The sequence below is a fragment of the Tachyglossus aculeatus genome, chromosome 5, assembly GCF_015852505.1.
Source record: "Tachyglossus aculeatus isolate mTacAcu1 chromosome 5, mTacAcu1.pri, whole genome shotgun sequence".
NCBI lineage: Eukaryota > Metazoa > Chordata > Mammalia > Monotremata > Tachyglossidae > Tachyglossus > Tachyglossus aculeatus.
The window spans coordinates 27,575,691-27,593,967 of NC_052070.1; the positions used below are offsets into that span (position 1 = coordinate 27,575,691).

Genomic DNA, 18,277 nt, shown 5'->3' on the forward strand with positions numbered 1-18,277 from the left:
CCAGAATTTTCTGGGACACAGTTATTCTGTTCCTAGGAAAAAGTGAAAAAAATATTTTATTTGAAAACATAAATCATGTAACAGATCTCATTGTAATAGGGCCAAGATCATCTCCTAATGACAAGAAAGGGAGGAGTAGAAAGAAAAATCAACTATTATACAATATGACTTTGCTCAAATATGGTGAGATTCTTGATAGTTAACCAAGTTCCTTATGGTCCTGAGGAGGTCTCATGTTGGTAGTCTCCCGATTAGAACAACTTATGTGTTTCGATTCCGGGAAAGTCAAGTCCAGAGTCCTTACTCAAAATGCGACTGACACACCAAAATTTCATTCTGAGGGCACCTTTGACATTTGAAAACTAAAGGAGCCACCATTGATGGAGATTCTCTTATTGAAGTTATTAAAATTTGAATCTCTGTGTTCTGCCCTGTTGCAAGTAGCAACCTGGAGGAGGCTACAGTTTCAGACGTCTCCATTGCCACAGGCAAAGATCAAGAACATTATTTCAGGAAAAAAAAGGATTAATAACTGAGGTATTTGTTAAGTGCTTACTATAAGCCAGGCACTGTACTAAACACTGCGGTGGATACAAGCAAATCAGGTTAGGCACAGTCCCTGTCTCACGTGGAGTTCACAGTCTCACTCCCCATTTTACAGATGAGGTAACTGAGGCCCAGAGAAGTGAAGTGACTTGCCCAGGGTCACACGCTGGTCCTTCTGATTCCCAGGCTGGTGCTCTTTCCATTAGTCCATGCTGCTTTTTGAGGCAGGTTTCTGGATGACAGTCTGTTGCTACTGTACAGTGTGGTAGATCACAAGCAAGTAATTTGAACCACACACAACACCACATGGGTCAGTGGAAAGAGCCCGGACTTTGGAGTCAGAAGTCATGGGTTCAAATCCAGGCTCTGCCAGTTGTCAGCTGTGTGACTTTGGGCAAGTCACTTAACTTCTCTGTGCCTCAGTTACCTCACCTGTAAAATGGAGATTAAGACTGTGAGCCCTACATGGGACAACTTGATCACCTTGTAACCTCCCCAGCACTTCGAACAGTGCTTTCCACATAGTAAGCACTTAATGAATGCCATTATTATCATTATTATTGTTATTATTTTACATATGGATACAATGCAATAGTGATTTTTCAGAAGCAAAAAAATAAAAATAAAGTTCTTAGGCCCCACCAATAGTTCATTCATTCAATCATATTTATTGAGCACTGACTGTGTTCAGAGTACTAAGCACTGTCTTTGCCAATTTGCCACATCTTTACATTTTGACATAAAAATGGGAAAAGCTATTATTCTGCTTATCAAAATTCCCCTGTAGAAAACAAAAGCCCAACAGATCCCAAGAGTTTGTTGGTGGAGAAGAATATATTGAGCGTTTCTAATACCCTTCCCTTACCTTATGGGCCTTGTCAAGGATGGGAGGACAATGATTAACTCTCCCTAAACTAAATCAATTGAGGAACATGAAGGTAGAAAAAATGTTGCCATTATCATTTGTTCATCTAATTGTTCCTTTACTGGAAAGTGCAGCCCTGGTAAAATGCAATAGCAGTTGCTAAACATGGCAATTTATCAGCTACCTTATTCTATTTGAAAATGGAGATGAGAATGAGAAGCAAGCAGAGGTTAAAAAAGAAGATAAAATGATATTCTCATATCCCATAGAGGAAGCACAAGCAACAGCAGCTGGATTTTGCTCAGACATTTCTGCAGAACATTTTATTGGGGGAAAAAAAAGCCCTTCAGGTTTTTCCATTAATGATCACAATATCCCATTCACAGAGAAGCAGCATGGCTCAGTGGCAAGAGCCCGGGCTTTGGAGTCAGAGGTCATGGGTTCAAATCACGGCTCTGCTAATTGTCAGCTGTGTGACCTTGGGCAAGTCATTTAGCTTCTCTGGGCCTCAGTTCCCTCATCTGTAAAATGAGGATTAAGACTGTGAGCCCCCCGTGGGACAACCTGATCACCTTGTAACCTCCCCAGTGCTTAGAACAGTGCTTTGCACATAGTAAGGGCTTAATAAATACCATTATCATTATTATTATTATTGTAAGGGAAATCAGCCTGATGAAACTTCTTCCTACTTCTTCCTTGCATTGCAGACAATATTATCATGGGTGACGTGGGGAGGAAGAAGAAAGCTGGAAAAGGTAAGCCTGCTGTGGACAGGGAATGTGTCTGTTTATTACTCTAGTGTACTGTCCCAAGTTCTTAATACAGTGTTCTGCACACAGTAAGCACTGAATCAATATGACTGAATGAATGAATGAAAAGGGGTGACCAATACCTCATCAGGGTAGTCAATCATAAAATCAGCAGTATTTATAGAAAACCCATTATGTAAAGAAAATAGGAATAATAGTAATAATAACAACAATGAGAATAATGTTTTTTGTTAAGCATGTACTATGTAACAAGCACTGTACTAAATGCTGGGATAGATACAAGAAAGATAATCAGGACCCACATTGGCACTCACAGTCTAAATTAGAGGTAGAACAGGTATTGAATCCCCATTTTGCTGGTGAGGGAATGGAGAAGCACAGAGAAGTCAAATGACTTTCCCAAGGTCACACAGCAGGTAAGCAGCAGAGCTGGGACTAGAACCCAGGTCCTCTGACTCCCAAGCCTGTGATCTTTCCACTAGAACACATTGCTTCTCTGGAGAACATTTTACTAAGGGCTTGACAGAGTGCAATAAAATTAATGAACATGGTCTCTGCTGTCAATGAGCTTACAATCCAGCAGGGTGACAGAAACAAAATATATTACAGGTAAGAAGAAGCAATAAGATGAATAAGCTAACAACCTCATCTGACTGTTGTTTAATTTAACATGTTAAAAAACAACCGAATGAATGCAGTTTAATAAAGTGTAGGACCTATTAATACATAAGGTGAGGAAAACCAGCTTCTCAAAATGGAGGAAGCCTAATAATAATGGATTTATTAAGTGTTTGCTATGTGTCAAACAATGTACTAAGTACTAAACTCTGGAGTAGATACAAGCAGCGTGGCTTAGTGGAAAGATCCTGGGCTTGGGAGTCAGAGATTGTGGGTTCGAATCTCTGCTCTGCCACTTGTCAACTGTGTGACTTTGGGCAAGTCACTTCACTTCTCTGTGCCTCAGTAACCTCATCTGTAAAATGGGGATTAAGACTGCGAACGCCATGTGGGACAACCTGATTACTTTGTATCTACCCCAGCGCTTAAAACAGGGCTTGGCACATAGCACTTTACAAATACCTTTATTAATTTGAAGTAGTGTGGCTCAGTGGAAAGAGCACGGACTTGGGAGTCAGAGGTCATGGGCTCTAATCCAAGCTCCACCACTTGTCAGCTGTGTGACTTTGGGCAAGCCACTTCACTTCTTTGTGCCTCAATGACCTCTTCTGTAAAATGGAGATTAAGACTGTGAGCCCCACGTGGGACAACCTGATCACCTTGTATCCCCCCCAGCACTTAGAACAGTGCTTCACACATAGTAAGCACTTACAAATACAATCATTATAATTATTATTATACAAGATAATCAGGTTGGATACAGTCACTGTCTCACATGGGTTTTACAGTCTAAGTAGGAGTTAGAACATATCACAGACGAGAAAACTGAGGCACAGAGAAGTAATCGACTTGCTCAAGATCACGTAAATAGGCAGGTAATGAAGTCAGGATTAGAACCCATATCCTCTGTCTCCCAGGCCTATTTTCTAATGTTAGCTAAATGTATATGACAGTACTTTAAAACACATGTACAAAGACCCCAATGTTTGGCTTACCAAATGGGAGTTCCACAGTCAGCAAGTGCATCAAAGACTACAATGGACACACAGAGGTATTCTGTCCAGCAGCCATAGACTGCACCTCTAACCCCAAATCAGCACCTCTCAATGCCTGCTGCTTACTACAGAAGAACAGGAGGAGAGAATGTGGATGGCTCCGTGCAAACCATCACCACTACCGGAAAAAACAACACAAATCCAATTCCTATTAACAGGACAAGAGTCCTGCAAAATCAAAAATCTAAGGATATTGACAGTTGTTGGTTGATAAGGCAACAGCAAAGCCTAGAGACATCCTGGGTGTACAGGTAGGCGTATTTCCTCACCACTTCAAATGGGGTGAGGAAAGCAAAGTTCCTAAACATTATCTAAACAAACGCACCAAACTCAAAATTGATCCACCATGCCACATGAATGAGAACTTACCATCTGTAGTGGTATCTTCAAAATTTAAAGGAGTGTGTGTGTGTCTATTAATTCTTAGATTTCCCCTTGCAGGTGCTCCTAGCAAATACCTTGCTTTCACTGTTGCCTTTACCACTAAAGATTCTCGTAGGAGAATCCCAGAATTTGCAGCAATTTTCCATGGGCTGCCTAGTTCCACAATTTTCTCTCTGGGTTTCTCCCATGAGGAGAGGTACAGAATCTCTGAAGAACAGGAAAACTGAAGAGGATGAGATAAGCAACTGAATCTACTGTTAAGCTTAAAGAGCAAATCTCCACTGAGTCCCCAAGGGAGAGTTTTGTATTGTCTTGTAGAAGATAAGGTATAGGGATGGCCTGCTGGAAGAACCAGGTGCCTGGATGAAAGTGCTAGGATTAGAACCAGACTAGGTGAGTTCAGGGAGAGGCAAAATGGAGAATGACAATTGAATTTTATTTTGAGGATGAAGCTGAAGGAAGAGCATAAAATATGCCCTCTGGGAGGGAAAAAGTCACTGAAGCTCTGGGAGTATGAACATCAGCTCAGGACAACATTAAGTTGTTTTTATTTTTTAATTGAGGGTTGGGAGTTGGATAGAATAACTTCAAATGCTTGAGTTAACCCTGGGAAATGCAATTAGCTTTTCTGAAGGAAAAACAGAGTAATAGGTTAATAAATGCCACCCTTGCTGATGGCCATGTTTTTCCAGCTGAAATTTAAGAGTTTGCCAATTGTAAATGCACCAGAAAGCAGCACTGTCTTGGAGGGGACAGCATCATGCAGGCTGGTCATTTTCCTCTTTGCCCAAAGAACAAGTCTGAGGACGTGGTGCCAAACAAGTATTAAGATTTGATTGACAGTAAGGAGGCAGGCAGCACAGTGATAGTGATCACTTAAGCCTCGTTTTCCATCGCCACTCTTTCTAAAAGCACTTAGTACAGTGCTCTGCACACAGTCAGCACTCAATAAATACGATTGAATGAATATCATCCTACCATAATGGACTTTTGGGTAGGATCTGTAGTACGGATGATGAATTGCCTGGTCAACAACACTTCTCTCTCTGGCAACATGAGATTGCAATGTTGGGGACAGAAAGGAGTTGTTTAATACCCCAGGTGCTCCTGGGACATGTAGTCTTGAGCATTGGGTATGCACATGATACCCATGCTCTCAATACAATGGTCCACCCAATCAATCAATCAATTCATCAACTGTATTTATTGAGTGTTTACTGCAGAGCACTGGACTAAGCGCTTAGGAGAGTACAGTATAAGAGGATTGGTAGAAACATTTCTTGTTCTCAATGAGCTATGGTTTAGAGGGGTAAAGAGATATTGATATAAATCAGTTAAATTGGAACAATTTACATAAGTACTATGGGGTTGAGGGATAGGTGAATAAAGGGTGTAAATCATAGTGCAAGGGTGAAAGAGAAGGGAACGGGAAAGGAGGAGGAAAGGAGAGATGGGTCAAGGATAACGCCAAGGTTATGGACTTGAGAGACAGGGAGGATGGTGGTGTCACCTACAGTGATGGGAAATTCAGAGCAAAGACAGGGTTTGGGAAGGAAGATAAGGAGCTCTGTTTTGGGTGTACTAAGCTAGAGGTGACAGGAGGATTCCAAGTAGAAATGTCTTGAAGACAGGAGGAAATTTGAGACTGTGGAGAAGGGGAGAGATAAGAGCTGGAGATGTGGATTTGGGAATCACAGGCACAGCAGTGGTAGTTGAAGCCATGGGATTGAATGAATTCTCCAAGAGAGTGGATGGAGGTGGGGAATAAAAGGGGATCCAGATATGAACCTTGAGGGAACCCCACAGTTAGGGAGTTCCAACCTGAATCTGGAAGTCTGGGAGGTTTTGAAGAGATTTCCTGGAGTTCACTACTAAAGTTTATAGATTTCCCCAAGACTGCCCCTGAGTCCCCTTAAATTCCCTATGCCCTCAAACCATCATGCTACAGGTCACAGGAATAACTCTGCCAATGCCTGTATCTGACTGATCTAGAACTCACTGTATTGAATAATAATAATAATAAAGATGACATTTATTAAGCTAATAATAATAATAATAACATTTATTAACCTCTTACTATGTGCAAAGCACTGTTCCAAACACTGGGGAGGTTACAAGGTGATCAGGTTGCCCCACGGGGGGTTCACAATCTTAATCCCCATTTTACAGATGAGGTAACTGAGACCCAGAGAAGTTAAGTGACTTGCTCAAAATCACACAACTGACACTTGACAGAAATGGATTTGAACCCATGACCTCTGACTCCAAAGCCCGTGCTCTTTCCAGTGAGCCACGCTGCTTCTCCAAGGGCTGATAGCACAAGTTAAACATCAAAGTAATGCCAAGCCCTTCTGTTTCTTGTATGATCATGCAAGGGAAGAGATACAAGAAAGTAAACTATTCCCAATGGTAAATGAAAAGCTCTCATTTCTGATTGTAAATTTTTATCTGCAACATTGCCTTGATTCACAGTCCAACAAAGATATTGAAAAATTGTATGCATTTATATCAAGCAATCAATTCATGGTATCTATTGAACACTTACTGCATGTAGAGCACTGCACTAAGTGCTTGGGAGAGTACAATTTAATAGAGTCGATAGATATGTTTCCTACACACAAGGAGCTTACAGTCTACAGTCTACCGTGATTACTGTATCAGCCTCCTTGCTGACCTCCCTGCTTCCTGTCTCTCCCCACTCCAGTCCACATTTCATGCTGCTCCCCAGATCATTTTTCCATAAAATCTTCAGTGCATGTTTCCTCACTCCTCAAGAACCTCCAGTGACTGCCCATCCACTTCCACATCAAGCGTAAACTCCTTGCCATCGACTTTAAAACACTCAGTCACCTTGCCCCCTCCTACTTCACCTCGCTACTCTCCTATTACAACCCAGCCCACACAATTTGCTCTTTTAATGCCGATCTACTCACTGTACTTTGATCTCTATCATCTATCTCACTGCTGATCTCATCCATATCCTGCTTCTAGCCTGAAACACCCTTCTTCTTCGTATTCTACAGACAATTACTCTCCCCGCCCCTTCAAAGCCATATTCAAAGCACATCTCCTCCAAGAGGCCTTCCCTTCCTAAGCCCTCTTTACCTTTTCTTCCTTCCCTTCTATAGTGCCCTGACTTCCTCCCTTTTTTCATTTTCCCTCCCAGGCCCACAGCACTTACATACATAACTGCAATTTTTTTATTTATATTAATGTCTATCTCCCTCTCTAGACCATAAACTCGTTGCTTGAAGGGAATGTGTCTGCTATATTATTATATTTTACTCTCCCAAGTGCTTAATACAGTGCTCTGCACACAGTAAGTGCTCAATAAATTTAATTGATTGAGTGATTGATAGGTACATGGAGAGCCAGACATTAAAATACAATCATACTTACACAGTATCACTATGACAACTTCTATCTAGTACGTAAAAAGCCTACCTCATAATGATTAAGAAAACCCTTCAAAATTGTGCTGAAACACTGAAACAAAGCCTTGCATTTTCTACCTACCGGATTTCTTCTCTCTCTAGGCCACTGACTCTTTTAGTAGTCGGTTCCTCTTGGCAGGATTGGATTCTAAAGCAGCACGAGAAGAAATGACCTACGTGTTTTTCTTATTTGCAAACCAATCCTACAAATTCTCTTCTAGCCCACAGCAGAGTTGATAATAAGGGAATGTATTGAAACATTTGTGTGGTGGATGCTGAAAGAATATGAAACCCAACACTTTGGGGATATCTTTTCTTTACTCAGAACCCTAAAATAGGACTCAGCCATCAGTGTCCAGAGAAAATCTTAATTCAGATCACAAGGTGCCCTTAGGATTTATTTACCATAGTCAAGTGCTAGTCTTCATTTTCTTACCTCCAGAGAAAAGACCTCCCTCACGTTGCCAGCTCAAGAAGTATTCCATTTCCTCAAAGTTCAAAGCTGTTATTCACCATGTACGAATTTTCGTTATTTGATTCATTTTTCCTGTCCTACATTTCTAGAAGCAGGACTTTCATTTACGTGGGGAAAAGTACCCTATGAAAAAATTGAGAAGGAGAGAAAACAGTCAAATGAAGGTATGGCTATTATTCAGAAGAACAGAAAATTTAATTGAAATAGAATTAAACAGAACACATGTAATTCAAGATTATGAAGGGAATGATTATGGCACTAGGAAGTCTGGTACCTAGGGAGTAGACAGATTGTGCATAAAGCTACTTGAAGACAAAGATCATGTTTACTCCTTTGTTATTTTCCCAAGCATTTAGTACAATGTTTTGCACACCATAATCTCTCAGTAAGCTCAAGAAGCAGCATAACCTAGTGGAAAGAGCACGGATTTGGGAGTCAGAGGATCTGGGTTCTAATCTCAGCTCTGCCACTTGCCTGCTGTGTGATCTGGGGAAGCTACTTAACTTATCTGTGCCTCAGTTTTAGCAACTGTAAAATGGAGATTGAACACCTGTTCTCTTTCCTACTTAAACTGTGAGCCTCACTCGGGACAGGGACTGTATTTGATCTGATTAGCTTGTATCTACCCCAGCACTTAGAATAGTAGTTGACCCATAGTAAGCACTTCATCAATCATCAATGGTATTTATTGAGTGCTTATTGTACACAGAACACTGAACTAATGCATGTGAGAGTACAGTACTAAGGATTCGCCAGACATGTTCCTTTCCCACAGCGAGGAAAAGTCTTACAGAAATATTTCCCACCAGCTACCTGTGATTAACACTTTCAAAGAGAAGAATTCTAGAAAGTTCTTGTCATACTCAGTCATTAATTCAGTCCCTCAGTGCCTCACAGTATATCATAATCATCATCATCATCATCAGTGGTAGGTATTAGGTGCTTCTATTTGCAAGAGCACTGTACTAAGAGCTTAGTAGAGTACCATAAAAATACAACTGATTGATAAATGACAAAAATTCCAGTACGTCTTTCATCAGACTGCAAGAAGGGCTATGATAGCAACCAGGCAAAGGATCCAAGTTGAAAGTCTATTTGGTTGTTCATTCAATCTTATTTATTGAGTGCTAACTGTGATTCAAGCAGTGTACTAAGTGCTTGGGAAAGTACAATATAACAATGAACAGACACATTCCCTGCCCACAATGAGCCTACAATCTAGAATCATAGTCATTATCGAGTGGCAGAATCATATTGCTCCTGAGGTCCTAGAACCCAGTCACCATACTATGATTGAGCATAGCTCCCAGCAACACAACTCCTGTGAGAAGAATGGATAGCCACAGATACCTGAGCTGTCACCTAAAGGAGGTAAAGATAGAGTGAAGTGCATTCTTGAGCAATATAACAGAGTGAGAGACTGTTAGTACATAACTGCAGTAGACAGGTTGACAGGCAGCAGTCAGAAGCAGGATTGCTTTCTCCGAGCAAATATTTATGAAATTAGGGATTTCAAGAGACAAAAAGAGAGAAATGCTTTATAAGGGACAAAACAATTAAGATGGCATGTATCTATCCTTATGTGAAAATCAAGCAGGAAGGAGATTCAAACCCACGTATGTCCTTTCCACTACATGTGCGTGCATGGATAAGGTGTTACTCTTAGTGTGATGTTAAAAAAAAGAAAAACAATTTCACTTCTTTCTCTCTCTCTCTCTCTCTCTCTCTCTCTCTCTCTCTGCATATATATATATATATGCAGAGAGAGAGAGAGAGAAAGAAGTGAAATTGTATATGATAGCAACTAGACAAAGGATCCAAGTTGAAAGTCTATTTGGTTATCCATTTAATCTTATTTATTGAGTGCTAACATATATCATATATATGTATATCTATATACATATATTTGTATATATGGGGTTAAGGTATTACTCATTGTTATCACCCTCTTCAGGAAGAGAAGAGAGAAGATTAATGTGGGTTACCAGGTCTCCATTGTTGGCCAAATTTTAACTGGAATCCTTATATTGTACTCTCCGAAGCACTTAATACAGTGCTGTTCACATAATAAGTGCTCAATAAATACCATTGATCAATCAATCAATCAATCAATCGTATTTATTGAGCACTGTGTGCAGAGCACTGTACTAAGCGCCTGGGAAGTACAAGTTGGCAACATATAGAGATGGTCCCTACCCAACAGTGGGCTCACAGTCTAGAAGGGGGAGACAGAGAACAAAACAAAACATATTAACAAAATAAAATAAATAGAATAGATATGTACTATATACTGTGCCTTCCCAGAATTGCAATATGGTCTCAGATCTTAGTAGCTTTGCTGCACATCAGATATAGGAGAACTATAGGAAACAACATCAGTACAGAAGCACTTTACATGATCAATAGACCTACTGTCTGGCAACTTCTAAAAACGTTTGGCGGCCCTGAGGCATTTATCAAGATCCTAAAATTTCACCATGATGATTATAATCGTATTTGTGGTACTTCAGCTTTTCATATGTGCCAAGCACTATATTAAGAGCTGAGGTAGATATAAACTGAACAAATCAGACACAGTTCCTATCCTACACAGCACTGACAGTCTAAAAGTGGGAGGGAGTAGAGATGTTTAATCCCCATTTTACATGTGAGGTAACTGAAGCACAATGGAGTTAACTAACAAAGAGGTACCAAGCAGGCTAGTGGCGGAACTGGGATTAGACTCCAGGTCTCCTGATACGCAGGCCTGTCCTCTTTCCACTAGTTCATGCTGCATTATGGCTGAAAGCAACAAGATTGGAGGAATTTGATCAGATCATTGCGCATTGGAGTGAGACCTGCCCTATCTATCTAGCCAGATTCCAGGACACAGCTATGTCTGATTCCTCAGGAAGACACAGCTCCACTGGCTGAAGAGTGTCATCAAAAGTCCTTGAGTTGCTCACAGGTGCAGATTCACTGATGATAATTCTTCTCCGGAAGCACATACATAGAGACATGGGACCAGGCTGTTGATTATTGACCACCTCTCCAAATAATAATAATAATGATAGCATTTGTTAAGCGCTTACTATGTGCAAAGCACTGTTCTAAGTGCTGGGGGGTTACAAGGTGATCAGATTGTCCCACGTGGGGCTCACATTCTTCATCCCCATTTTGTTTATTTATTTATTTTACTTGTACATATTTATTCTATTTATTTTATTCTGTTAATATGTTTTATTCAGCAAAGCACGATGGTTGATGTTGATGTTGACAATGGCAAAGATTCTGATTCCGTGCTGGTCATATTTATTATTCTATTTATTTTGTTAATGATGTGCATATAAACTTAATTCTATTTGTTCTGATGATTTTGACTCCTGTCAACATGTTTTGTTTTGTTGTCTGTCTCCTCCTTCGAGACTGTGAGCCTGTTGTTGGGTAGGGACCGTCTCTATATGTTGCCGACTTGTATTTCTCAAGTGCTTAGTACAGTGCTCTGCACACAGTAAGTCCTCAATAAATAAGATTGAATGAATGAATGAATCTAAGAAAAAAGAAAAATAATCTCACCTCCCATATATGTATATAATACATAAATATATATGTGTATATATATATATATATATATATATATATATATATATATATACAGAGAGAGAGAGAGAGAGTCAGAGATACCACACACCATATTACTCCTAAAAGAGGGAGGAAAAAAACCAGTTTTCAGAGCCTAATCTGACAGATGCAGAGCCTTGACACCCTACTCATTGATGATATGAGTGCCAAGATACTTATGATTTTCCCCCACAAATTATGAAGAAGTTTTAGTGGATCTTAAAATAGCTGCTTTTATACCTGAAGTTAACTTTTAAAGTTTTGCACATACATGCCCACCCACGGTATGCCGTGGCTTTCAAAGTTTGCTCTAGGCCATTAAATGTGAACTGCCATTCTAAAATTGAGAAAAGAGATCATGCAGATGAGAAAACAGATATCAATTAAGGAGAGAAATTTCTGTATTTCTATTGTCATTCCAGTTGCAAAGTTACCAATTTCACTTTTCTTTTAGCTCACAAAGAATTTCCAAGAACCACCAACTCATTAGGCTAGGACTGAATAATGATATTTAGATGTAATGCCTTCCCCAAAGGGAAATCTTCATTAAGTAGCAGGAGTAGGAGTAGTAGGAGTGGGAGCAATATTAATAATAATAACAATAATAATTATGTTTTTTGTTAAGTGCTCACGGTGGAAAGAGCACATGCTTGGGAGTCAGAGATCATGGTTTCTAATCCCAGCTCTGCCACCTATCAGTTGTGTGACCTTGGGCAAGTCACTTAACTTCTCTGTGCCTTAGTTACCTCATCTGTAAAATGGGTATTGTCTATGAGCCCTATGTGGAACAATCTGATTACCTTGTACCTACCCCAGCACTTAAACAGTGCTTGGCACATAGTAAGCGTTTAACAAATACCATAATTATTATTATTACTATTATGCATGAGGCACTGTACTAAGCCAATCTTAGAAGCTACTCTCCATTATCTAGCTTCTGTATATGGGCTTTTTTACTTTTAGTCCTTTGGTGAATTCCCCATCTTTCCATTGCCTTTCTTTTCTTCCTCACTAGGACGCTGCAGAGGGAAAACAAATCTGACCTCTTCATTAGAGTGTGTAATCTGACCTCTTCATTAGAGTATTTACCTCTATGGTAAGGAACGTATCTCTTGCTTCTGTAATACTTTCCAACACTTAATATAGTCTATTGCATTGTAAAGATGCTCAATAAATTCCGCAAATACGTTAGGGGTGAGAAGATGGAGCAGGCATTTCTCATTAGATAAGCAGAGTTTAGATGAAATAAACAGATAAGAGACTGTTCCCATTATATCTAAAGCACATTCCTAGTACTATGCTGGTATTCAGCATATAGGCACGATGGGAGCAGATATAGTAGTAGTAATGATAGCAGAAGAAACATTAAGCGCTTAGTACAGTGCTCTGCACACAGTAAGCGCTCAATAAATACAATTGAATGAATGAATGAAAGAAGGAGCAAGAAGAGAAGAGGTATTTAGAATTTACTTTATGTGAAGTACAGGGAAGCAAATAGATTTAATGAAATATCTTTCCAGCAAATCACCTTTGCTCTTGATTCCACCCAGCAATCACAGTCTGTCACCCTTGATTCATAGATATGAAAGCTCAGAATTTCTTGGATAGCTAACAGTATTTTCAGCTCTGAATGAGACAATACTCGTAATCTAAGCTCAAGGCAGAAGCAACCATCAAAGCATATTGCCTCCCTCGACATCTGCTTCACTCATTTCCAATATTCCACACAAAACTATCAGTCATGTTGCTTTCGAACCTGCTAGGTAGTGCTAATTGCTAACCCAAATTAAATGTAGGTTATCAGTTCAACCCAATGAGGAATATTTTCTTTGCCATTGGACTGAATTCCTTTTTAAGTATATTTTAGTCCTGAAATTCTAATCAGGTAGACCACATTATTTGTGATGAATACTGGGACATCAGGACCCAATCCCAGTTTGCATATATTTTCCTTTTGTCTCATTCATTCATTCATTCAATCGTATTTATTGAGTGCTTACTGTGTGCAGAGCACTGTACTAAGTGCTTGGGAAGTACAAGTTGGCAACATGTAGAGATGGTCCCTACCCAACAACGGGCTCACAGTCTAGAAGGGGGAGACAGACAACAGAACAAATTATGTGGATAGGTGTCAAGTCGTCAGAACGATTAGAATTAAAGCTAAATGCACATCATTAACAAAATAAATAGAATAGTAAATATGTACAAGTAAAATAGAGGAATAAATCTGTACAAACATATATACAGGTACTGTGGGGAGGGGAAGGGGGTAGGGCTGGGGTGATTCATTCATTCAATCATATTTATTGAGTGCTTACTGTGCGCAGAGCACTGTTCTAAGCACTTGGGAAGTACAAGCTGGCAACACAGAGCGACGGTCCCTACCCAACAGTGGGCTCACAGTCTAGAAGGGGGAGACAGACAACAAAATAAAAAATATACACGGAATAAAATAAATAAATATGTGCAAATAAAATAAATAAATAGAGTAATAAATACGTAGAAACATATATACATATATACAGGTGCTGTGGGGAGGGGAAGGAGGTAAGGTGAGTGGATGGGGAGGGGGAGGAGGGGGAGAGGAAGGAGGGGGCTCAGTCTGGGAAGGCCTCCTGGAGGAGGTGAGCTCTCAGTAGTCTATGAAGGGAGGAAGAGAGCTAGCTTGGCGGATGTTGTGAGGGAGGGCATTCCAGGCCAGGGGGAGGATGTGGGCTGGGGGTCGACGGCGGGACAGGTGAGAATGAGGCACAGTGAGGAGATTAGCGGCAGAGGAGCGGAGGGTGTGGGCTGAGCTGAAGAAGGAGAGAAGGGAGGTGAGGTAGGAGGGGGCGAGCTGATGGACTGCCTTGAAGCCGAGGGTGAGGAGTTTTTGCCTGATGCATAGGTTGATTGGTAGCCACTGGAGATTTTTGAGGAGATGGGGAGGAGGAGAGGGAAAAAGGGGCTCATTCTGGGAAGGCCTCTTGGAGGAGGTGAGCTCCTCACCGCATCATCTCAATCAATAGTATTTATTGAAAACTTACTCTTTCCAGGGCACTGAACTAAGTGCTTGATAGAGTACAGTACTATAGAGTTGGTGACATGATACCTGCCCACAAGGAGTTTATAGTCTAGTCTGGGAGAAAGAGAGGCAGTGTGGCCATTGGAAAAAAGGCTGGACCTGGGATTCAGATGACCTGGGTTCTAATCCCAGCTCCGCTATTTGTCTGCTGTGTGAACTTGAACTTGGACACTTCACCTATTGGTACCTCAGTTATCTCATCTGTAAAATGGTGATTTATATTGTACAGTACAGTACTCTGCACACAGTAAGCGTTCAACAAATAATAATAATAATAATGGCCTTTATTAAGCACTTACTACGTGCAAAGCACTGGTCTAAGCTCTGGGGGAGGCACAAGGTGATCAGATTGTCCCACGTGGGACTCACCATCTTAATCCCCATTTTACAGATGAGGGAGCTGAGGCACAGAGAAGTTAAGTGACTTGCCCGAAGTCACACAGCTGACAATTGGCAGATCCGGGAGTTGAACCCATGAACTCTAACTCCAAAGCCTGTGCTCTTTCCACTGAGCCACACTGCTTCTCAAATATGATAGAATGAATGAATGAGATGAAATCCTCCTTCTCCCCTTCTGATTTAGACTGTGAGCCCCATGTGGGACAGGAACTGTGTCCAGCCTGATTATCTCATATCTACCCCAGTGCTTAGAACAGTGCTTGACAAAGAGTAAGTGCCAAACAAATACCTTAAAAAAATCAGTTACAGATAGGGTTAATGGGAGAGGATAAGGATATGTATATAACTGCTGTGGATAGAATGAATATCAAGTACTTACAGAGCAAAGATCCAGTAAAGAAGAGAAGGCAAATAGGGGAAACATGAGCTTAGTTAGAGAGGGCTTCTTGGAGGAGAAATGTTTTTGGAAGGGTTTAAGGGAATGCCCTCCATCCTTCTCCTCCCACTCTTCCCACTCCGGCGCTTCCCCACCATTCCCCTACAGTGGCTAGCAGACTCCTGAAGGGTGAGAGGAAGAAGGATTGAGAACATGGGGTTAAGTTCCTTTTTCATTCTGGATCACATTCACCTTTCTAGTCCAGAAATCAATAGACCTTAATCAACTAATTCATTCAATCGTATTTACTGAGCACTTTCTATGTGCAAAACACTGTACTAATCAGTCAGTGGCATTTATTGAGAACTTTCTGTGTGCGGATCACTGTACCAAGCACTGGGAAAGTACAAACAGTTGGTAGACAGTCCCTACCCTCAAGAGTTGGCCTGTCTAGTGGGAGAATCTTATAGTCTCATAGGGGAGTTTACAGTCTAGTGGGGAAGTAAAGCCTTGACTATAAAGGGCAGTTCAAGATCTTACGATGATCAAGAGGAAAAAGAGGCAATATAGCCTAATGGATAGAGCACGGATCTGAGCGTCAGAAGGACCTTGGTTCCAATACTAGCTCCAGCATTTGTCTGTTGTGTGATCTTGGGCAAGTCACAACTTCTCTGTGCCTCAGTTGCCTCATATCTAAAATGGGGAATAAGCCTGTTATCCCCATGTGGGCCATGGACTGTGTCCAACCTCATTAGCTTGTTATCTACCCGAGCACTTAGTACAGTGCCTGGCACGTAGTGAGCACTTAAAGAAAAAGAGGTCAGTGCAAGGCAGACTGACCACTGTAGATAGGACAGTGTCAATTCTGTCATGAATGACAGATGTATGAATAGTTTCTAAAATTGCCCAGGATGGCCTTACAAATATTTCTACTATTATCCTCCTGAATTAATGCATTCTCAGTTTGCCCTGAACTCTTATCAAGGAGTTTATATAAACTTCCTTGGAGTAGAAACTTACTTGCTGAGGCAACCCATCAAAGGGCAGAATAATTTTACTGTCACATCCATGCATTGGAAATACAATGGAATTTTCCACTGTGTTTTCCTGTGACTCAATCTTAAAATAGCCTTTGATCAATGGATCATCTATCAAGTATAGTTCAGACAGTAATTGCCACCAGATACAACTCATTAAGTTAGCTGTTCCAATTAATCATTTTTTTCTCCATGAGCCTTGAACTTTGTTTCAAAATGACCACCACTGCATATTTTATGTAATTATAATTTAGTTTCTGAAGACAATTATTACTTGATGTGGCCTAGCATTCTTTTCCACCCACTCAGAGAAATAATGAAGCAGGTTTTTCTTATTTTTATGATAAGGATTTGATTTTCTATCTTTGTGTGCTAGCTTCCATTCCCTTACCTGGGAGATTGATGTAGTTAAGCTTGATTTCTCATCCTATCTCCTTCTCTTTCTCTTCTTCTTTTTCCTTCTCCCCTCTCCTCCCTATATTTCCTTCCTCTCCACTTCCTCTCTCTCTTCATCTCCTGTCTAAGCAATTTAGGGATTGGCCAAGCAGCTGTGCAGCAATAGAATGAGCATGAGTAAAGATTCCATCAATTACATCATTTGTGTTAGGAAATTCTGTAGACAGTGTAACTCATTGCAAGAAGCCCAATTTTATGGTTTACATTTTAGGAACTTGGACTAAATAAGAATTCCTCCTGCTGTGACCACCATGAGGCATTTTAAAAATGTGTGGGGAGACTTAATGTACCCATCACTTCTGTCATATTAGTAATAATGATGGCATTATGAGAAGCAGCATGGCTCAGTGGGAAGAGCACAGGCTTTGGAGTCAGAGGTCATGGGTTCAAATCCCAGTTCCACCAATTGTCAGCTGTGTGACTTTGGGCAAGTCACTTAACTTCTCTGTGCCTCAGTTATCTCATCTGTAAAGTGGGGATTAAGACTGTGAGCCCCCCGTGGGACAACCTGATCACCTTGTAACCTCCCCATTGCTCAGAACAGTGATTTGCACATAATAAGTGCTTAATAAATGCCATTATTATTATTATTGTTACTTGTTAAGCACTTGCTATGTGCCAGACACTGTTCTAAATTTTGGGACAACCTGATCACCTTGTAACCTCCCCATTGCTTAGAACAGTGCTTTGCACATAATAAGTGCTTAATAAATGACATTATTATTATTATTGTTATTTGTTTAGCACTTGCTATTTGCCAGGCACTGTTCTAAGTTTTGGGGTACATAAAAGCTAATCAGGTTAGACACAGTCCCTGTCCCACATGGGCCTCACAATCCTAAACCCCTTTACAGATGAGGTAACTGAGGCATAGAGAGAAGTGAAGTGACTCGCCCAAGGTTACACAACAGACAAGTGAGAGTTGGGATTAGGACCCATAACCAATGATCAGTCTCTATTCACAGTAACAATCATTATAACATTCTTTAGGCACTTACTATGTGTAGGGCGCTGTTCTAAGCCCTGGAGCAAATGCCAGTTAATCAGGTCAGACCTAGTCCCTGTCCCACACTGGGCTCACACTCATAAGAGAGAGAACAGGGATTGAGTCACCATTTAACATGTGAAGAAAGTTGAGTCCTAGAGAATTTAGGTAACTTGCCCAAGCTCACCCAGCAGGCAAGTGGCAGAGTGATAT

General features: G+C 40.7%; 1 protein-coding gene across 1 annotated transcript in view; it reads left to right on the forward strand.

Moving 5' to 3' along the window:
* Positions 1–11,383: 11,383 nt before the first annotated feature.
* Positions 11,384–18,277, forward strand: part of LOC119928751 — a 48,912-nt gene continuing 42,018 nt past the window's right edge. The window contains exon 1 of the mRNA XM_038747265.1: positions 11,384–11,431. Coding sequence (XP_038603193.1) covers positions 11,384–11,431 — 48 coding nt within the window. The remainder of the gene's footprint in view (positions 11,432–18,277) is intronic.